We start from the raw sequence: 21,957 nt of genomic DNA, 5'->3' as shown, positions 1-21,957 counted from the left end.
TAAATGTTGAAACTAGGACAATTATAATCATATTCATGAGTCTTATTTTTACATTCCGTATATCTTTTCCAGTGTTATTAAATCAATTCTTTAAATACTAAATTGCCAAGGACAGAAATATTCAAAGCGTATTTTATGGAATAGGCATTTCTATGAAGATTTTTATAAATTAAAGATTTACATTACTTCCTTGAGCATTATTCTGTAAGAGACATGGTGTTTTCATGACATGAGAATGTTCAATAAATCAAAGAGACTCTTCCACAGAACTTAACTAAATAAAATATGCCATTTAATTCTCAGAGGGCAAGTGAAGTTAAATTAAGAACATGGTTTTGGTCTCTCTCATTTCTTTTTGATTCCAGTAAACACCTTTTTATTCAATTAGAAGGCACCCACAGGCAAATTCACTGCCATCTGAAAGAGTTTAGTCACCACCTGGTGGCTAATAAAATAGTAACATCCAAAAATAATCTACCATTTCCTGTGCAAAAAAAAAAAAATGTTAAACTTCCAGCATGGTTAATTTTCAAGCCACACTAAACAACTATTTTTTTAAACCCCCAAACACTACTGCCACAATTTGGTAGACTCCAAAGAATGCATTTCATTGTCAGAAGTGAGTTTAGGAAAGAGGAGCTAAGGACCTTTCCATTCGTTTGCAGTGGGAGCTGCTCAAAACCACCACGTCTTAACCAGGTCACTTGCTTAAAAGAGACAGTGCTCACTTCTGGATACAAACATCAAGGTGCAAGTGCATTAGATCATGTTACTTTAATTTTATGCTCATTGAATTTGCAACCTGCTCCCTCACACATTTCGGGGGGTAATCGAGGGAATAGGGACTCGATTGCAGCATGATTCCAGATATGTTTGGAAAGGTAACATGTGCTTTGGCTGTGAATGTCGCTTAATGGTAAAACAGGAGTTGGAACAGAATTTCATCCTGACCAAGTTTTTGAAATAACCAGGAAGAAGAGACAGATAAACTTCGATGGAGAACTGCATAAAGTCAAACAAAACAATACCAGAAAAATCCAAATAATATTTCTCTGCTGTTTAATCGATCTCAAGGAAGGAGAAATCCAAGTTCACAATAACTTACATGAGTTCTGTCTTATTACACACAAAACCAAACATACACTCATTTTAACAGCAAATAACAAACATGCTGAATTATCTTCAGGCCATTTTGAATAGAGTCTTGTGCAGGCACCTAAATAATTAAATACTGCTTCTGAATTATCTTGAAATACAGTACTACCAAGAGTTTTATATTTTTATATAACTACTCAAGAAATGAGCATAAAAGAAAGAGGAGATACACAGTATTTTATATCATGTAAGGTAGGAATTCTTGTATCTTTCTGGAAAGTAGCCGAATAGGCCCAAGAACCTCCACAAGCCACCCTCCTTTCAGCCATCAGCTACTGCAAGACCAACTCTAATCTCTGCCCCATCCATTTCCTTACAGGCCACCAATTCTACCCCATTTAACTTAGTTGCAGACTCTCAACCTGTTTACTGAGAGTTTGGGAAAGAATCTAAACCTGAGCAATCATGGCAAATTCGGATGTGGTTTTGTAGCTCATTTCTATACTTTTTAACAACCTTTTCTACTAAATGATTCTAAGCCTAAAATATTTTTTCATATATAAATTAACCTGGGATTGTTTTAATTGGCTTAGATGCAAGGCATGTGTAAACAATGCCCCAGAAACAAGAGGCACTTCTTGGAAACGTAATGACTCGTCATTAGATTACAGGACTCCTGATGATTCTGACACCATGAACTGAGTTCATGATTCAGCTTTCCAATGGTGTCTGCTTGAAAACAGCAATATTTTTATCTGCAGCATTTAGTGGATTAGGATGTGTTAGATATGTGTGTCAGAAATCATAACATTAAAATTGAGCTTATGTGAATTCTATAATAAACCTAATTTTAACTCATTTGGAGCTCTGATCCAATGGCAATAATACTGGTTGAAATTGGCAATCAACCTGAGGCCAACAAGTAAACAAGCAAAGTCACTTTTTCAAGCTTCTTAAACTGTCTGAACATAAGAAATTATGGCTGCTCCCCAGAGTATGCAGCCGATTTCAATTAAAAGAGCTGGGAAGAAATGTTTGAGGCGTTCCCTCTAAATTTCTTAATCATGACTGTCTTCAGCCCAGACACACACACTCCCCTAACAGCTCAAGATCTCTAGAGTACTCACATGGATACATCCTTGGGAAGGGCAGCAACTCAGCATAAACTCTTTAGTATTAACATAAGCAGTACAGATATGTGCATGCCTGTGTGTGTATATGTACAAAACAGCATGCTCCTGGATATTTATTAGCCAGGAAGCTTCAGAAAGAGTTGCATAAAATCCAGCAGAGAAAGACTCTTAAGTGAGATGCCAGCCATAGATAATGGACTAATCTGGGCTCACAAGAATCAGGGCAGGCAAGGGACACACAGGGTACTTGTTCAGGAACCACATGAACATTATGACTAGTACTAAACTTTCCAAATACAAAATATATACCGAGTACAAATGTCAGTCTACATTTGAGGACTATGGAAACAACAGTGTGCATCTTTTGTTCATAAGGAAAAATACAAGATTTAGGCATAAAGGCATGCTTTCTCCATTAGGTAAAGAATGACAGCGGGAACCTGTACAATTAAGAAAAAGTCTTGAAAGAAGAAAACTACATAAAAAATTTGGGGGTGGCACCTATGGCTCAAAGGGGGTAGGGCACCGGCCCCATATGCCAGAGGTGGCAGGTTCAAACCCAGCCCCAGCAAAAAACTGCAAAAAAAAAAAAAAAAAAAAACATGGGCATGTAGTTTGGAATGATTAAAACCAGATTTTAAAAGATCTTAAAATTTAACCTTTGTACATGGTTTCAATGATAAATCCCATCTCGTCTTTATACTGTTTCCAATGACATCTTCTGCTGTATGAAAAGTCTGTAAGCTATAACGTATCTTCTAGTGAGAAATGCCAAGTTTTTCATTTGCCCCCAAAATGAGAAAAACAGAAGCATCTAGGTCAAAAAGACAATTTTTTCTTCAAAAACACAATTGTTTAAAGGGATAAAAGGAACTATTCATTGAAACACCCTGCATATCAAGAAACAATCAACCAAAAGTTTTAAAAGATTTTTACAAGTATGAACAGAAAGTGCACAGCACAACTACAGGAATAAGTAAATGTTATTAAACCACAGTCTCCAGGAGAGCCATGGAGCCACAAGGCCAGAGGTCATTCCGAGTACTTCAGGCAACTTCATTCACATCTCACTCCCCCTACATCCTTAATCGTGTTCTCACCCACTCCAATTCCCAGGCAGGATTTAAAAACCCTGCTCTTGCAAACTAACTAAAACAGATCATTGTTTTTGTCTAGGGACAACGGGATCTAGAACCCAAATCAGTAACTTAATAATTACTACATTTAAATTGGTTCCACGTATTTTGATCCTGTAATAGGCCCTTTACTTATAAATTATAAAGGTGATTTCTCTCTGCCACCTCTTACATGCCAGCAAATCTAGGGTGTCAGATACTTTACTGTTAGTCCCACCAAACAGCAATAATCATGCCTAAATCCAGTGGCTTTCCAAACGGGAAAGTGTGCAAATGATCACAACCTCAGTTTAGAGAACCTGAAAGTGGACTTTGCCACCACCTCTAAACTTAAAGTGCCCTTTAAAAAAAAAAAAAACTCATTTTAAAGTGCTAGATGCCATTGTCTCTAAAGAGTAAGCAGCTTAGTGATAAAAGCTTCTCAGAATAGAAACTCATGTGCTCCCTAACTTGAGGAGGGACTGAAACTTCTTATGGGTTAAATGAACAGAAATTCTGCTTGAACAATTTCTGAAAGAGGACAGGAAGCATGGTGAGAAAGACCTTACTTTAAACTTTGAGGATTCTGTTATTGAAAATATTTTCACGCCAGGCACGGTGGCTCATGCCTGTAATCCTGGCATTCTGGGAGGCAAATGAGGGAGAATTGCTAGAGTTCAGGAATTTAAGACCAGACTGAAAAAGAGCCAGATCCCGTCTCTACCAAAAATAGAAAAATTAGCCAGCAGGTGGTGCCTGCCTGTAGTTCCAGGTACACAGCAGGCTGAGGCAGGACAATGGCCTGATCACGGAAGTTTGAGGTTGCTGTGACACTACTGCCCTTCACCCTGGGACAGAAGACAGAGACTGTCCCCCAGAAAACCAAGCCGACATGCGATATTTTACATACTTCTGAGCAAATGAAAATGGGGAGTTAAATGTCACTATCTGCTTTGCATAGGCAAGTTTCCTGACTCCCCCCGGAGCTTTGCCATTGTAAACCTTTATATGGCACATACTTTGTCGATTTTTTTTTTTATCTAAAGGGCTCTCATTTGCTTAAGATTGTTAATACAAAGAAAGTCTTATAGAAGCACACCTCTCTTGGAAAATAACCCACTAAGAGTGGAAATAGGATAGACAAAAGAGCCAATCAATGACTTAGATGTCAATTATCACATTTCTTACAATTCACAGTATTATAACTTTTGGAAGCACTCCAATATTTGCATATCTGCAGGTCTCTGCAATTTATCATCCCAGATATTATTTTAATTCGTATGTGCTTTGCTTTACTCCATTTGTTCTGAGTCTTTTCTCATTGGATGGAGCGGCACGACCACAGCTATTTGCATTTCCCTTTTTCTTAAGATTCGCATGTGCTTGTGTCCTGGCACCCTTACAGGAGCTGGCTGTGTCCAGACTGGCGGCTGACTGCCTGGGAATGCGAATGTTACCATCCGTTTCCATCTGAGAGCGGCTGTCACTGCAGGACCAATCCCAGGGCTGCAGCCTGGTGCTCTGACTTGATTTTTTTTTCTTCTCTTCTGTCCTCATTGCAAGGGTTTGTTTCTGAGAACACAACCTGCTCCTACCCAGTAAATCACTGGGTTTGGGAGCAGTCTTGAGTGTGTAATACGGTGCATGGGCTTCTTGGTGGTGGAAATCTTTCTTTCGTGAGGGGCCTGACTTGGAAGCCTCCTCCTGGTGAGGTAGCGCCTTGCACAGAGCACTAGTGATTAGCTTACTTCTCCCAGGGCTTTTTAAAGCTCCCAGGGTCCCGGGTGCAGTGGGAGCCCTGGCTTTGGTCCCCTTCCCTTTCTCACCCTGGATTGTCTGGATCTGCAGCCACTCGAGCTGAACAAGCCTGTCGATGTACTTCCCCAGAAGCCCTGCCACCCGAGGCACGGCCTCAGCTTTACACTCTGCATTCAGAAGCAGGGCCATGTCCCGCAGGTCCCAGGAGCTGAAAGGGGGCGGGAGGAAATCAGGGTAATGGTATCCAGGCTTAGCACGGCCCTGACCTGGGTGAAGATCAAAGTCAACTGGATCAATTTCTTCAGCTCGAAGATTCAGATCTGGAGGTGTGAGGGGAGAAGGGGGAATGGGAATTCTTTCCGAGTCAGAGAGATCACTGGCACTGTCCTCATCAGCATCTTCTTTAATAATTTTCATTGACTGAAAATCAAGAAACAGTTTGCTCCCGGAGGCCCCCTGACACCTGGGTCCCAGTAGATTCCTCTCAGGTTTCTTGTCTTGGGAAACACTTTCTTTAAGTTCATCTTCAGCTGGCTGGGAGACACCCACAAGGCTATTTCTCAGCTGGGAAGAAACCTGGGGTCCTTGGGGTTGACTCTGTCTTTTTCCTGCTGAATTCTTTGGACGCTGCACTTTATTCCAAGAAGGGCCAGCATTCATATTGCTATGAAAAATAAAACTACAATTCTTACTACATACAATAAGAAACGGTCTGGATATGACTAAACTAATGAAAAGAACCCATGACTTATGCTTTTTTTTTTTTTTTTTTTTTAAATTCTGCTATTACTAGGCATTGGAAAACTTAAGGCCTCCAAACTCCTTACAGAAGGAGTTTTGTAGAACATCTTTCCATGTAATACTCTATTTGAGAAACATTATATAATACATGTGAATGCATGGATTTCACTCATGTTGAACTTTGGCATTTAAGAAAAGCCTTAACATGACTCAGCACCCGTAGCACAGTAGTTACAGTGCCAGTCACATGCACGAAGGCTGGTGGGTTCGAACCCCACCCGGGGCCAGCTAAACAACGACATCTGCAACAAAAAAAATAGCCGGGTGTTGTGGCGGGCGGCTGTAGTTCCAGCTACTTGGGAGGCTGAGGCAAGAGAATTGCTTAAGCTCAAGAGTTTGAGGTGCTGTGAGCTGTGACACCACAATAATCTACCGAGGGCGACATAGTCTAGTCTCACTAGACTCTGTCTCAATAAAAAAAAAAAGAAAGAAAAAAGCATTAACAGTTATCAAAGCACTTGTTTTATAGTTTTAGACCAATTATGTGTACTTTCAAAAATGTAAGTTTAGAAAAAAATCTATCCTAGAACTCAATCTAGTCTGTCAATGATACAGTATTTTACAACATTTATAAGTAAAATCCACAGCTTTTGTCCATATGTCTATTTTAAAATAGATGTAAATGTGATATAAAATGCAAGTTTTATGGAGTTTAATCACTGATTAGTGGTGATTCCGAGCAAAGAAAAATCTTAATAGGTAAAAGTGCAGCATATACAACCTATATATTAAACCAAAAGTGTATTAAAATATTTTCAAATAGAAACACATCTGGGAAAATTGTGTTTAAAAGACAGACATAAAATCTGCGTGGTGCTTTACAATACAAAACTAATGAGAACACAGAGTTAATACCATACTGTGAATGGCAGATAAATGGGAATAGGGAATGCTGTGTTCCTTTTGCAATAACTTATTTTGAGGCAGAAATCTCACATCAGAGTTGAAAATATCATTTTTTTTTAGTTTATTTACCAAGAACATCACATTTGACTAAGATTAATAATATTTCTCTGTAAGATAGCCAAATGGGATGACAAGGAATGGATGGTAAGCATGCTTTCTGGGAACCTCAGACATTCGTTCCCCCAATGGTTTTAAGCAAACTAAGCAATTATTTGAAAAAATATTACCTATGAATTGTTGTGCTCAACCAATGTTGCATGAATGAATGAAAAATGAAGCAATGGGCATTATTTTATCTTCTAGCTGTCAGTGTACTCCTATAGAGTTGATTGTTATCAGTATCCTTTTATATCAAAGGAAACTAACATAGAAAGGTAATCGAGGGACTTGCCCAATTATAGATTCTACTAACATAGCCAGAATTATGAACTCTGGCGTCCTTACCAACTAATAATGCGTAAAACCACTTTCATTTCTGCTAGATAAAAAAAAAAAAAGTGTATGTCTTACACACATTTTTTAAATTTACATATTCAATTTGGAGACTTGAGATAATGTGCCTTTTGCAAGATAAAACAACCATACTAAAACTATTTACCTGTTTTTCTGATGAGATTCATTCACCCTATTCCTTTTCTTGAAAAAATCACACGGCTGAACATCATCTAGGGTTTGATGGAGTGTCTAAAAAATAGGCATGCAATAATAAGTACTGTGACATACATACACATGCACACCATTAACAACAACAAAAAAACCCAGAACAAATCTAAGGTGTTTCCTGTAAGTTTACATCACCTTTTTGGTAGTGCTCAAAATATTCTTGCCCAATCTATTGGAAGATGATGACAGCTGGGGAGGTGACTTCTTTATTCCTCTTATATTTGGAAAGGACTCCTCACCACGGGAACTAGAAGCCACAGAACACTGTCAGTAAGTACCTATTGCAAATGGTCCTACCATCAGTATTGCGTTAATTCCCCGCTCCCCTTTTTAAAATCGCCGTGACTGCACAGTCATTTGTACTCTTGAGTTGTGAAACAGTGGGGGAGGGAGATACTGTCTTATGTTGACTGTGGAGTCTTTTCTGCTTGCTTGTTTGCCTAGCAGACATTAGATAACAGCACCTGTCATACTACTACACCTACTGTGAATGCTCCTCATCCCTCTCTCTCTCCCTCTACACACATGTGTAACCTTTTTGGAAATAATATGTTGAGGAAATTTGGAAACCTAATAAAGTCAAGAGTTATTCCAAAACTTCCATGTTCATTCAGCAAACACTTACAAAATTGCCTAGAAAACGGCAGGGATTATGCACATGTCTCTGTTTTCACAGAACCTCAACTGCAGTGGGAAAGCCCCCTTCCCGGGGTTCTGCCTTCCCTATCACACCGACCCATTACTAGGGTGTCCGTCTATGCATACACGTTACATACTGAGGGACACTGCGACGTGCTGTCCACCCATGCCACAGATCACTGTTATTCCCTCTTATTTTGAGTGTTCTGCCCTTATTAAAAGCGCACTGATGTAATTTCCCTTGCCGCTGTAAAACGGAAGAGGTGGGATTACAGAAGATTTCAGAAACTTTCCTGTATTTTTTCCACAATAACTATGTAAAGCCTTTTTCAGTCGGTTTATGTAAGATGGTAATAAAATCATACATGGGCTCTCACGATTAATGAATTATGCCATAATCATCAGGTATCTTTACACTTCATTTCACCTGACGAGCTTTATGCCAAAGGCTGCCAAGCTTTGTGTGCAAAGTGACAGGTGGAAGAAATTAATGCCTCGAGGGTCCCAAGGATGCTGGGCAGGGGGGGAGGGCAACGGAAAAAGCTTCCAGCCTCCCTGGTTCCCACTCGTAAGGGAACAAAGCTAAACATGGGAGATTCAGGCTACAAAAATGCTCCCCAAGCGCCAGAGGCTGATTCCGGGCAGCTGTATAATTCATCTCAGGGTATTAACTCTCGCTCCCACGTCTTCCTCTCCGGCATCGCGCCGAGGCTGCCGGAAGCAGCACTTCCCCACCCCCACCCCACCCCGCCAGGGAACCGGCCGGCCCTGCCGTGCGGCAAAGCATTGTGGGTGACGTGCGGACATGAAGCTTCTCTGCGCAGCCAGGCTCCCTCCGCCTGGCGGAGGGTCCGGGTTGCAGTGAACATGTCCGAAGAGCTGGCTAACTTAGACCCTTAAACTCAGCCTGGAACCAGTTCCTGGCAAGGCTGGGTACCCCTCTCCGCCCCGTTCTTATTAACCTATAAATCCAAGGGCACTCAGCGTGCATTTTCCTTGTCCTTGGATGGTGCAGACACTATTTATGCTCGATTGGCACACGCACAGTCCACGCAGATGAAAACAGAAATTGATCAGACCTGTTTCGCGACCGCAGAGGGCACGTGACGAGGCCGCCTGCCTTCCTTCCTCTCCGGCGCCCGGGGAGGCCAGACTGCAGCGCGCTGCTGTAGACGCGCCGCGCTCAGCTCCGCCTGGCTCCACCGCAGCGCTCCGGCCAGCCAGGGCCAACCTGCGGGAGGCGTCACGAGGGGCGGGGCCGAGGCTCTCTGGGAAGTTGCGCCCGGTCAAGTTGCAGCCTTGTAAGTTAACGCCGCGGAAGGGAAAGGTGGGAGGGGCCGCTCCGGAACGCAGCCTTCTTGCAAGAACCTCCAAGGAAGCAGAAAAAAAAGAAAAGAAAAAAAACAAGAAGAAAAAAGGGAGGCGCCACACTGCGCTTCCCCAGCAGCTTCAGAAAGCTTCCACTAGAAAAAGAATTCGTCTTTGTAGAAAAGCTCCTCTTTAGCTGCAAGAACCGAACGGCCTAGGGATCGGCTTGAGGGGCAAAATCGCAGAGTAGGGGCGAGCGCACTGGGCCCTACGGATCCCCCACAAATTGCAGATACTGCAGAGACTCAGCGGCTTCTGACCATCGCCCGGGACGCGGAAGGAGCTGACGCAGGGTCGAAAGGCTGCCCCTTGATTCTGTCTCCTCATCTTCCGATGTCCAGAGGCCCAGACTCCGCGATCCTGCCCGCCGCCCTGGGGTCCCGGAGGCCGGCCCCCCGGAGCGTCAGCTGTCTGTCGGACCTGGAAAGGAGCTCCGGCGTGGAGCTACGGCCCTGTAGGCCCCCAGGGAGCCCCGGCTGCGCACCGCCGCCCTTGCGGGCACCGTCGGGCTGCGACCCCCACCTGCGGCCCATCATCCTGCGGCGTGCGCGCTCGCTCCCCAGCTCGCCGGAGCGCCACCAGAAGTCCGCGAGCGCGCCGGGCGCGCCTTGTCGGCCGGGCTGCAGCCGGCAGCACCGCGTGCGCTTCGCAGACGCACTGGGCCTGGAGCTGGCACAGGTCAAGGTGTTCAACGCGGGAGACGACCCATCAGTGCCGCTGCACGTGCTATCGCGGCTCGCCATCAACTCGGACCTGTGCTGCAGCAGCCAGGACCTGGAATTCACTCTGCAGTGCCTGGTGCCCGATTTCCCGCCGCCCATCGAGGCCGCGGACTTTGAGGAGCGCCTGCAGAGTCAGCTTGTGTGCCTAGAGCGTGTCACTTGCTCAGACCTGGGCGTCAGTGGTACCGTGCGCGTGCGCAACGTGGCCTTCGAGAAGCAGGTGGCAGTGCGCTACACCTTTTCCAGCTGGCGCAACGCGCACGAAGCGATAGCGCGATGGCGCGGGTCAGCAGGTGCCGACGGCTCAGAGGACGTCTTCGCCTTTGGCTTCCCGGTGCCTCCCTTCTTGCTGGAGCTCGGCTCGCGCGTACACTTTGCGCTGCGCTACCGAGTGGCTGGTGCTGAGTACTGGGACAACAACAACAGCCGCGACTATAGCCTCACGTGTCGCAGCCATGCACTGCACATGCCACGCGGAGAGTGTGAAGAGAGCTGGATCCACTTCATTTGAGCTGCGCGGGGTCCGAGAACCTGGAGCTTCTGCACACAAGGTGCACCCGCTGTCATTCTGTGTGGGGCTAACACATCTACTGGGTTGTTGTAACCCCACGCCCCATCCCACCCCCCCAAGTCGTCTGACTTCATTTCCTGCTGCTAGGTCCCCTGGAAGTGGCCCATCTTGTCTTATACTTGAAACGTCAGAAGGCCAAGTTGAGTTGTGTCACGTGCTGTGGGGGTGGGTAGGCGGGCAGGTGCATGGGAGTCTTGGCCTCTCTGGGAAGGGCCCAGAGAGGGATTTTTTTTTTTTTAAGGCCCGAGTCTGCTAGAAAGGCCTTTTGCATGTGTCCTGAATGTGTGTATCTAAATGTAGCTGTTATTTATTATTGTGATACTGGGACCTTTAGCCCATAGTGGATGCTGCCTCAGGAACATTCTAGACTTACAAGCTTACAAAAAGGTCAGTTCTGCTGTGTTTGTGCCCCTCGTAAACAGAATGTTAAGTAGGACCTCCATCGTGGTCCCTCCTGGCATTCCTGTCCCAGGACAAGGAAAACTTGAGAACTTGTTTGCTGGTCAATGTCTGTAGCCTTCTAACAGGGGGAAACTATTAATAGGCAAGAAATTTATGTCTCATCAGTCATCACACAACCATTCCTGGGCATTGAGGCTGCCCTGGTTAGGCTGTGTGTCTCCTACACCAACAGCTGAGAAGGAGAAAAAACTTCAAACTTTTAAACTGCGAACAGCTCTTTCCCTGAGTCACTCCTCTGATTTCATGTATTTCTCCTGTACATGTTTGATAATTACACATTATTAGGCCATTCTGTTTAGGTTTGAAACTACCTAAACATTTAAAGAAATCCTGCCTTAAATTATTTCAATTTTCAGGTGACTATAGAATTTCAGGCAACACTGCCCTTTGCAATTACCTTTTGGATAACGAAGGCGACTTCCTTTCATTTCTTCTTAAGCATCAGAAAATTCCAGCATTTGTTTCTCTGGAGTCCAGTTACCAAGTGGAACTAGGTGTTTTCAGCAATAGCCAGAGCACTGGAGGGAAAAATAATCACAAATATTTATACTTTTATATTGTTTTAAACTGCATCACATGTCACGTTTTACCAGCTACCTGCCAACTTTATTCTTTGTGACTTTGGATAGGAACGTTTCTAACATTTTCTGCATTTGATTCTTAGTTTTAAAATACTAAATGCTTTTATTTTTTTTTAATTTTTTTTGCAGTTTTTGGCCAGAGCCAGTTTGATCTTGCCACCTCCGGTATATGGGGCTGACGCCCTACTCCTTGAGCCACAGGTGCAGCCCAATGCTTTCTTTATTTTTTAGACCTCCAATGAATTAGTTGAAAACACTGTCCTCTGCAGAGCGCTGCAGTTACTTAAAACTGATCTAGGATCTGATGAGATCTTTAGGTGCTGACCAGTGGTCTCTCTGACAGCAGGTGCTAGAAGTGAGGTGTGAAAAACCCAGCCATGATGGACAAGATCTCCAGTTTGTGAAGTTTCTTTCGGATACACTTGAAATCAGTGTGATCCATTTTGCGATGTCACCAGTGAATTGACTCTAAATTTTTCAATTCTTGTTGACATTTGTCAAATCAATGTTGAAGTGATGCATCTGGCCTTCTGACCTGTTATTGATAATTGTATTCTGTGTTTTTAAAATTCTAAGAACAGGGATGGCTTTCTTTTTATCTAAGAACCCTGCTTCTGACTTAAAATGTTGTGACTGAATCCCACGTGCTCTGGCTTTGAGCACTGTGCACTGCATTGACGTGCACAAGAGAGAGAAGCCGGTTGAATTTCCTGCTGTTTAACAAACTGTCCAAATAGGTCAGCAAGCCTGCAAGGGCCTTGGCTGCCAGCCTCTTGGCCCTGCCCCAAGTTCTAGATAGTTGTCCAGAGTATTCAGGTATGAGTTAGAGCTGCCAATTGTATCGTTTAAAGGCATGTAGAAAATCTTATAATCTATGTGAAAGTCACTTGCCAAAAAGGTTTTAGTCATGAAATAGAAAGTTATAAAGTAAATGTTATATCTTTAATACTAAGAAAACCTCAAGGTGCCTTTTTAAAAATATCAACATTTAGAAATTTCAAAGCTTAAAGATGCTTGCCTAGTTGGAAAAGAAGCTGGGGGAACAGCTTAGGGAGAACTTTCCAAACCTAAAACATAGTTATATTGCTTAGATGTTAAAATTTTGTAGTGAATTGTGCAACTGCTGTGCTGTCTCCCCAAATATATCTTAATGTCAGTCATTTCAAATAATTTTAAAGTATTAAAAGCTAAGTATTAAAGTATATGTGCAAAAATGGCTGTGGACTCTTCTATTAAGCTAGACTGTATTTTTCTTGTGGTCTAGTTACAGAAGACAAAGCTTTAGAAACTTCTTGATTGTTTAAATCATTTTATACGTAAGTCGTATCCTTTCTAAGAACATAAAAGGGCACTGTCAAGAAAAATAAGATTTTAGAACTGTACTTCACCTTCAGTAGCAGGGCTGTGTGTGTGTGTGAGAAATGGAAATTACAACCTTATATTCCAGGTCAGCACTGCATATGAAGAAAGTTCTAAGGGACCCCAGGAGATGTAGCAATTATTACATATGAAGTAATTTTTGGGTTTCTGTCTTCCCCCCCTGGACTGTGACCTTCCCTAAGTACCAAGCCTTGTTGTACGTAGAGGTAAGGAAACACTTACTGTATCTTCCCTGATTTGCTAGGCCACCATGCTCTGTGCTTTATATATTTGATTTCATTTAATTCTGAAAATTATTACCTGTAGGTAATATCTCCATTTTCTTAGGTGAAGAGAGTAAAACTTAGGTTTAAGACTAGTTAATGACACCGTGGTCAACAACAGGCTGTATATACATTTTCTATGCATACATATAAATACGTGTATTATATATTTTTACTATACCTTTTCTGTTTAGAGATATAAATATATATACACACATGTATACATAGTGTTATAACTGTGCTGTAATTACTTCCAGTATTTGGCACAGTAACCTGTTGTAAGTCTGTAGCCTAAGAGCAATGAATAGGCTGTACCACACAGCCCAGGTATATAAGAGGCTACACCATCTAGGTTTGGCTAAATACACTCCATGATGTTCCTACATTAATGGCATCACTTGACAATACGTTACTTGGAATGTAGTTCCTGTTTTCAAAGAACACATGATTGTAATTTACCTCAAGTCCCACAGTTAGTCAGTAGCAAATTGAGCATTCAAACTTATACCAAAGACCATGCCCTGCCTGTGGCATAGGATGTAAAATGTTCCCAATAAGTGATTGCTAAATTTAACTGAAAGCCAAATTTTGATTGTGATTGATAAAGTTTTTCATCAAAAACATCAATTAAAGCCTTTGGAAAACAATTCAAATACTAAAATTAGTAATATACTTTCTTCTTCCATGTTGTAGTTTAATACCCACAAAGCAATCCCTAGGCTTTATAAACACATGAAACAATAAAAAGCACTCTAACAGCTGTCTTCTCTCTGTAAAAAGTGACAAGGTGAAAACCTAAATTTTGAAGTTTACTAGTAAAATTCCTGTGCAGTCACAACTCCATCATGAAGTATCTTAAATCTCTTAGAGGAAAAACTAAGTGTAAAAATAGTTGTTTTGCAAAATTGGTGAATCAGGTTGAAGCACTCTACAACTTTCTTAACATTTTTTTATCGTACATTGTTAACACTTACATGTGTCAGTCATTCAAAGCAAGGAAAACTTTGTATATATAAAATTCCCCTAAATCCTTGTACATTAGGTTTCATATGTTGATTTGTAAGCTCTAAATTAAGAAATTAAGGACTCAAAATTAAGTTAAAGGAGGTAGTTACAAAGTTGTCAAGAAGTCTGTAATCCTGGCTAAGCCGAGTATTAAAAACACCTCTGGGAGTTTATGTGATTCTACGCAATTTTCTCTGCCTTAGTCCTCAGCAGTTTTTATTCTATTCCCTCATGTTCATTTTTCCAGTTGCTCTCCACTGCACATTTAAATTATAACCCAATTTCTTTTTCGAAAAAGGTAGTGCCTTTTAGATAGGAAACTAGGATGCTAGTGGAATACCATTGTTAAGTTTTGATTTCGCGACATTTATAAAAACTTTAACTCTACATACGCTTTGCTACAGTAGTTCCACTTTTAGATTCACCCAGACAAACATGAGATGATCAAGGTCATAATACAAGTTAAAAAAAAGGTATCGGCCGAGGCTGGGGATTCCTTGGACAGGGTGACTCCGACACAGTAATTAGGTGACTGTTAGGAGGAGCTAGCCAGGCTCAGCGTGTGAGACACGTCCCAGCCCCAGCGCCCGCCCGCCACGAGCTCCTAGGACGCGCCCCCGCCACGCCCTTCCTGGTCCGCCAGCCTCTGGGCATCCAACGGGAGTGTTCCCTGTTTTGACATCTAAGCTCTAAGCTGCCATGGCGGATGCAAACATACCAAAGAGCCCAAAACTAGTGTTGGCGCTTCCTCTGGGACCCGTGCCCCTTCCACGCCAGGCCTTCCTCGGGGCCGGCACGCGGGTCCCGGGCCGCCTCGGGCCACCGGCGCCAGTCCAGGGGCAGGCTCGCGGTCACCGCAGCCCTGGAGAGAGCAGGGAGGTGGGGGCACGGGAGCGAAGCCGATCCTGGCGCCTTCACCCGCGGGCCTAACAGGGACATGCTGGGCATGTCCTAATTTCCTATCTAGCATCCTAATTTCCTATCTAAAAGGCACTACCTGTTTGGAAAAAGAAATTGGGTTTACCCAGGGAGCAGCTGGCGGGGCCCCCGGACGTGACCACCCAGCCAGACTTAAGTCCTGAACATCACCCCTGGCGCAGTCCTCAGACCACCCTGCCACCTGCCAGGGGCTAAGGGCGGGGCCCGGCTGGAGGCGGCGCTGATTGGACGACACCGCCCACCGGACGCAGCTCCTATTGGCTAGGCGCTTCCCGCCTTCTGCCCATTGCCTAAAAGCTCAGCGGCAGTCCTGAGGCGCGCAGACGCTTCGCCTCACAGCTGCGGCGAGGACACTGCGGCCTCCACGCAGGTTTCCTCCAGCTGGCAGGTGGGACGCGGCGCCTGGGTGAGCCTCCTGGAGGGCGAGGCGCGGAGGGAGGCCATGGAGTCTTCGGGCGAGTGGCCTCTGGCGGTTTAGGGGATGGCGTTGTGGAAACGGCCGCCCAGCTGATGGCGAGTCCCCGGGCGGACCGTGGGCCGGGCCGAGTTCACCGGAGAGGGTGGCGAGCTGGGGCGCCGGGCGAGGCGGGCGCGGGGCCTCGTAGCCGCCGCTGCCTTCTGCCCTTGGTGGTCTTGGCGCTGGGTGCGGCGCGCGGTGGCCGTTGGAAAGCCGTGGCGGTGCGGGGACTTCCGCTGGGGGTCAGGGGTGCCTGTGAGGTTTTTCTTGCCGTGGGTGAGACGGTCGCATCCTGCCCGCATAGCCCCTGTCGTCAGCTTCGGAGACGGAGTTAACCGCGCCAGGGGCGGGCCACGGGAGACAGAGCCCGGGATGGGGGTCGGGGCGGGGCCTCCACCGGGGACGGAGCCCGGGATGGGGGTCGGGGCGGGGCCTCCACGGGAGACGGAGCCCGGGGGTGGGGGCGGGGCGGGGCCTCCACAGGAGACGGAGCGGGGGGGCGGGGCCTCCACGGGAGCCGGAGCCGGTGGGGCGGGGCCCGGGGTGGGGGCGGGGCGGGGCCTCCACAGGAGACGGAGCGGGGGGGCGGGGCCTCCACGGGAGCCGGAGCCGGGGGGCGGGGCCAGGGGTGGGGGCGGGGCGGGGCCTCCACGGGAGACGGAGCCCGGGGGTGGGGGCGGGGCGGGGCCTCCACAGGAGACGGAGCGGGGGGCGGGGCCTCCACGGGAGCCGGAGCCGGGGGGGCGGGGCCCGGGGTGGGGGCGGGGCGGGGCCTCCACGGGAGCCGGTGCCGGGGGGCGGGGCCCGCGGTGGGGGCGGGGCGGGGCCTCCACGGGGGACGGAGCCCGGGGGTGGGGTGCGGGGCTCCCCGGCGTTCACGGACCTGCCCTCGGCGGAGCTGCTGAAGTCCCCATGGCTGCAAGAGTAATTAATAGACAGTAAATGGACAGTAAAAGTTCACCAGCAGTGCTCAGACGACGTTGTAGTTGTGGGAGAAGGTGGAGGCTCCCCGGCCCTGTGTGGCCGCTGATGCTCACGTGGGCCTGTCCCGGCCACCCGTGACGCCTCCAGTGCTCATGTGACCCCATCATCTTCACACGTTGACCAGTTTGTTGTGAGCCCTTGGTGATCAGCAAGCTACTCACATTTTTGATCTTATTTTTTGTTACCCATGTGCTTGGATTTTGGCAAGAATTTACTATACTTTAAAAAAGAGTTAGTTATAAAAAAAACTAGAGTTTCTTTTTTATTACCAGCCCGTTCCAGTGCTGTGCAACTTCCTACTGTTCCTTCCCAGTGGGCTGACAAAACACCCCAGCTGTCTTGAGTGGTGTGAGTGAATGTCTCTTTCCATACTTAACATACTTAACTTACATAGAATAATGAATAATACCAAGTTTCTTTTTCATATAAATGGCATTACATTGTATATATTATCATTTGGCCACATGGTTTTAATCACATAAGATTGTTTTATCACAGATTACCTATAGTCCTGGTTCATTTTATTTAATTATTATATCCATTCATACAATTATCACATACTGTGTCACATTTTACTTATTTCCCACTGTCCCTCCCATTCCCAACTCCCACCTAAATGCTTTTGAAATTTTGCCACTCAAAAAAATGCTGCAAAAATGTATATTTACTGAGTTTCTTATACATGGGGTAAATGTTTCTCTAGGGGTCAGATTTTTCCCTTATAGTTAATCTTCAACTGGATTTAGAAATGTAAAAGATTTTTCCTCGCACCTTTCATATGCCTTATATGGACGTCTTCATTGGCACTTAACGTTTCTCTGCTGGCATGTCTTCAAGAATGTAGACTGTCAATAATGCTCGTTCTACAGATACAGAGTCCTATATTCCTCTTGGGTTGATTAATTTGCCTCTTTATGTTGGATTTTTTTAGTGATTTTGTTACAAAGTTTGTCACAGAATAATTTATTTTACAATTATTCTAGTTATGATGTATATAAAAAGAAGTAATTATTTTCCTTTCTATAATTAACCTTAAGTTGCATTTGGAAATGTTAGACGCATTTGTTAAGATTGTGTGGTACTAAGTTCGCCCCATTGTTTCCTGTATTCATTCCCCTTTAAAGGGAAAAAATGTTTTTAGGGTTTTTTTATATACAAGAAATGTTTATTTTCCTGAGGATGCTAAGAATACTTCTTAGATACACTGTTGCCAGCATGTCAAATTTTAAAAAACGTTTTCATAATTAAAATGAAATGGTTAAAAAAGTGTAATTATTAGATGTCATTATACTGTCAAAATAATGGTTGCTTTCAGAATGATGTTTAGTACTTTGTTTCAAAAAAGACAGCCAAAATACTTAACACGTATTCTACAAAGTGAAAAGGTACATAGGATTTTGAGGCTAACTGCAATGTATTTTCTTGCTTAAAAAAAAAAAAAAAAAAGTTAGGGCGGCGCCTGTGGCTCAAAGGAGAAGGGCGCTGGCCCCACATGCGGAGGGGGAGGGTTCAAACCCAGCTCAGGCCAAAAACTGCAAAAAAAAAATAATAATAAAGTTAATCCTTAGATGTTAATAGCAGGGTAAGTTAAATGACCTTTGTGTTCCTTCTTGCCAGGAACATATTAAATAGGGTTGTTTGAAGTTACTCCTCTGTTTGTGGTCCTGGAATCTCTCTTTTGAACCTTGGGAATGTTTTCATATTACAATATGTTAATTTGTGATGGTTGTTTGTAATCGCATCCCATGGTTTTAAGGGACCTGAATGTTTTGCTAAAGTGATGTCTTCCCCTTGCTTTGAGCATTCAGCCAGAACCCGGTGGTTCTTTCTTTTCTAAACATCTTCCTGGACATAGAAGGGTGGTAGATTATCTTTTCCTCACTCCTTTCTTTGCATATTTTGATTCTGTTCTTTGTTAATTTATATGCATATTCTTCCCTTTTGAATATACTATTAATAGCTTGCATTTTATTTAGAAGTTAACCCAAGAATATTTGCTTGATCCCAAAGGTGAAGCAAGCATAGCAGGAATGGCTGGTGGAGGAGGAGGTCCAGGTGTCTGTTATTTTATTAACTGCTTTGTGACTTTTTGGCAGGATATTTGACATTAATTTAAGTCATCTATAAGAAGAGAGGGCTTGAATATGTTATCTTCAAGTTTTCCTCTAGAAATTTCTTCAGCCAGATTTATATGCAATTTGATACATGAAGAAAATGTCCAGTGAGGAACTTAAAGAAACGATATTTATTATCTTTCATATAAGCAGCAGGGCTTATTTATGTGTGTTCAGATACTTTAAACTGTAAGCACATGGAACAGATTGTAAGATACAGAAAATATGTTTTCCTCCATAGGTGTTTGTTTTGTCCTGCTGTTTTTAAATACAGTCAAAATGCCAATAAGAACAGATTTCCAGGTATGTACTCCTAAAGCAAAAGCATATATTTTAATTCCTAAAATCACTTTTTGTTTACTTATAGGTGCTATGTTTGTAACAATGACAAAGCTTACATGTTTTAATGAAATGGTCAAGAATAGAGTAATTCAAATAGATATGTTTTAAAAACCGTATTAAGAATATTTGTAAAATATTAAAAATGCTGATTTATATATCTGTTTTATATTGAAAAGAATTATCAAGGTATGTCAGGCTTTTAAAGTTCTTGCATTTGGATAAAGTGTAAGTTTTAATAATCTATTTAACGTATATACAATTCAGTACAATTTCTGCTTAGCGATGAGACTGTAGTCTGAAAATTCCTTATTAATGAAGTTGTACTTCAACAATAGGGAGGGAAGATTTTGTAAAGATTATAAATATATAAGAGTAATACTTAAGTAATATTCATTGGTATAGTTTCAAAAAGATACTTTTACTTGTCTTTGTACATTTTTCGTTATAAGTTAAACCCCAGTAAGAGTTTGCTAATCAGATGTTCTAGGCTTTTATTCATTATATGAAGTATTAGTTACTAGAAAGTTGATTTTGTTTCATCAAATTTTTGTTGAGTTCAATCTAATTGTTATTTTAGCAATAAAAGATATGAATTGGAAATATTAGTAATTTGTTTTATTGAAAAAAGCTTAATCACTAATTCAATTACTCCAAATTTAATAATAGGAAGCATCTTTTGAGTAAATGAATTGATACTTTATAAACTCATTTGAAGGTTCTCACGTGAAAACCATTTTCAAATTACTAGATTACATAAGTGACTTATTTTGGTTTTGATTCAATATACGTGCTACTAAATATATTTCTTTAGCAGTTGGAAAAATGCATTGATGACGCTTTAAGAAAAAATGATTTCAAACCTTTGAAAACACTTTTACAAACTGATGCTTGTGAAGATGTTAAGATTAAATGCAGCAAACAGTTTTTCCACAAGTTGGACGACCTTATGTGCAGGGTAAATATTTTTGCTGAATGATTATTAAAATTATTATATAGAACTATACTTTCTAGGATGAACTACTCCAATAGAAAAAATAAATAGAAAGGCTATAACAAGCTAGCTTACAATTACCTCTATATAATTTATGCTTATTGTTGCAATTGCTTGATTTTTTTTGTTCAAAGAGTTTGAACATATCAGAATGTTGTTTTCCCAATAAAATTAATTCAAAAAGCTGTTTTACATAAGATTACCATTACTTAAATTAAAAAAAAAGTAATTTCAACAACTTGATCTATTTTTAAAAAATCATTCAATGGCATTTTCCACAGAAATAGAAAAAAAAATCCTAAAATTTATGTAGAATGACAAAAGACTCAGAATAGCTAAAGCCATCCTGAACAAAAGCAGTGTTTTTCAACCATTTTTATTTCACGGCACACTTGAACCTATAGTTAAATTCTGCGGCACACTTAAATTATGTTGATCAAAATATATGTATGTGTGTGTGTGTGTGCATATACACACACACACACACACTTTGCTTTGACTTCTTTAGAAAACAGTTAATAATCTTTAAAAAATTTCACGGCATACCTAAGATCCTCTCACAGCACACCAGTGTGTCCCAGCACAAGGGTTAGAAACCACTGGCAAAAGAAAGAAACTTGGGGAAATCACATTTCCAGACTACAAATTACAGTACAGAGCAATAGTGACCCAAACAGCATAGTACTGGCATAAAAATAGACATGCAGGCCAGTGGAACAGAGAGAGAACCCAGATATAAATCCATGCATCTATAGGGAACTTGTCTTCAACAAGGGGACTAAGAACACATTGGGAAAAGGATGGTCTCTTCAATAAATGGTGCTGGAAAAACTGGATATCAATGTGTGAAAGAATGAAACTAGACCTTTATTTCTTGCCATATGCAGAGAACATTAAAAAAACAAATTATTGACACGGTTGTGACATTAGCATGGTTGAGTTCAGTCAAACTGAACTGTGTTTTCGGCCTGGCTGGGTGATTTTTTTTACAAAAATAAAATCAAAGTGGATTCAAGAGTTTAAAAGATCTGTAACAGTGAGCCTAGTAAAATAAACCACTGGGGAAACACTTTAGGACACTGGTTTGGGCAATGATGTTTTTGAGATTTATGGAAATGAAAAACAATTGATCTCTTGGAGAGAGTAGAATTATGGCTACCAGAAGTTGGGAAGGGTATCAGGGATGGAGGAATAAAATGTGGATGGTTTATGGGTACATAAATATAGTTAGATAGACTGAACAATATTTGATAGCACAACAAAGTGACTATAATCAACCATAAGTTGGAGTACACTTTAAAATAGCTAAAAGAGTGGAATAGGAATGCTTCTAACCCAAAAAAAATGATAAATGCCTGAGGTAATGGATACCCCAGTTCCCTAATTTGATTAATTCACATTGCATGCCTGTATCAAAAATCACATGTACTGAAATAAAAAAATCACATGTACTGAAATAAAAAAATCACATGTACCCTATAAAGATATGTAACTGTTATGTACCCATAATAATTAAGCAAAAGTAAAAACAAACAAAAGCCCATCAGTACATTCTTTCTTGACAATCCTAGATGCTCTCAAAAATAAACAAAAAATTCCCCCAAACCTTGGATTTTATTTATCATATCTAGGGCATTTTCATACATGAGAAGAGGAGATTATTAATAA

General features: G+C 42.5%; 3 protein-coding genes across 6 annotated transcripts in view; 2 read left to right on the top strand and 1 right to left on the bottom strand.

Moving 5' to 3' along the window:
• Window positions 1-270: 270 nt before the first annotated feature.
• Window positions 271-9,334, bottom strand: FAM217B (family with sequence similarity 217 member B). Of its 4 annotated transcripts, none has more exons than XM_053574489.1 (4): window positions 9,190-9,334; window positions 7,607-7,718; window positions 7,407-7,492; window positions 271-5,780 (listed from the first exon to the last, which is right to left on the bottom strand). In XM_053574489.1, the coding sequence occupies exon 4, from the start codon at window positions 5,759-5,761 to the stop codon at window positions 4,610-4,612; it is 1,152 nt and encodes a 383-aa protein (XP_053430464.1). In that variant the 5' UTR covers window positions 5,762-5,780; window positions 7,407-7,492; window positions 7,607-7,718; window positions 9,190-9,334; the 3' UTR covers window positions 271-4,609. The 4 variants fall into 4 exon arrangements, with proteins under 4 accessions (XP_053430464.1, XP_053430463.1, XP_053430466.1 ...); XM_053574488.1 differs by having other exon boundaries at window positions 271-5,765; window positions 9,190-9,333; XM_053574491.1 differs by lacking the exon at window positions 7,607-7,718 and having other exon boundaries at window positions 9,190-9,306.
• Window positions 9,335-9,396: 62 nt separating this feature from the next.
• Window positions 9,397-13,024, top strand: PPP1R3D (protein phosphatase 1 regulatory subunit 3D). The gene has a single exon (XM_053574492.1). The coding sequence runs from the start codon at window positions 9,812-9,814 to the stop codon at window positions 10,709-10,711; it is 900 nt and encodes a 299-aa protein (XP_053430467.1). The 5' UTR covers window positions 9,397-9,811; the 3' UTR covers window positions 10,712-13,024.
• A 4,103-nt stretch (window positions 13,025-17,127) lies between these two features.
• SYCP2 (synaptonemal complex protein 2) overlaps window positions 17,128-21,957 on the top strand; it is a 65,640-nt gene continuing 60,810 nt past the window's right edge. Inside the window, exons 1-3 of the mRNA XM_053574052.1 lie at window positions 17,128-17,194; window positions 19,198-19,259; window positions 20,110-20,253. Of these exons, the coding sequence (XP_053430027.1) occupies window positions 19,236-19,259; window positions 20,110-20,253 (168 nt within the window). The 5' untranslated portion in view covers window positions 17,128-17,194; window positions 19,198-19,235. The remainder of the gene's footprint in view (window positions 17,195-19,197; window positions 19,260-20,109; window positions 20,254-21,957) is intronic.

The sequence above is a fragment of the Nycticebus coucang genome, chromosome 21 (genome assembly GCF_027406575.1).
Source record: "Nycticebus coucang isolate mNycCou1 chromosome 21, mNycCou1.pri, whole genome shotgun sequence".
NCBI classification, from domain to species: Eukaryota; Metazoa; Chordata; class Mammalia; order Primates; family Lorisidae; genus Nycticebus; species Nycticebus coucang.
This window is presented reverse-complemented; position numbering and strand designations above follow the sequence as displayed.

Coding starts and splice junctions, on each gene's coding strand:
- FAM217B (XM_053574489.1), bottom strand. CDS start 5,761: ATGAATGCTGGCCCTTCTTGGAATAAAGTGCAGCGTCCAAAGAATTCA.
- PPP1R3D (XM_053574492.1), top strand. CDS start 9,812: ATGTCCAGAGGCCCAGACTCCGCGATCCTGCCCGCCGCCCTGGGGTCC.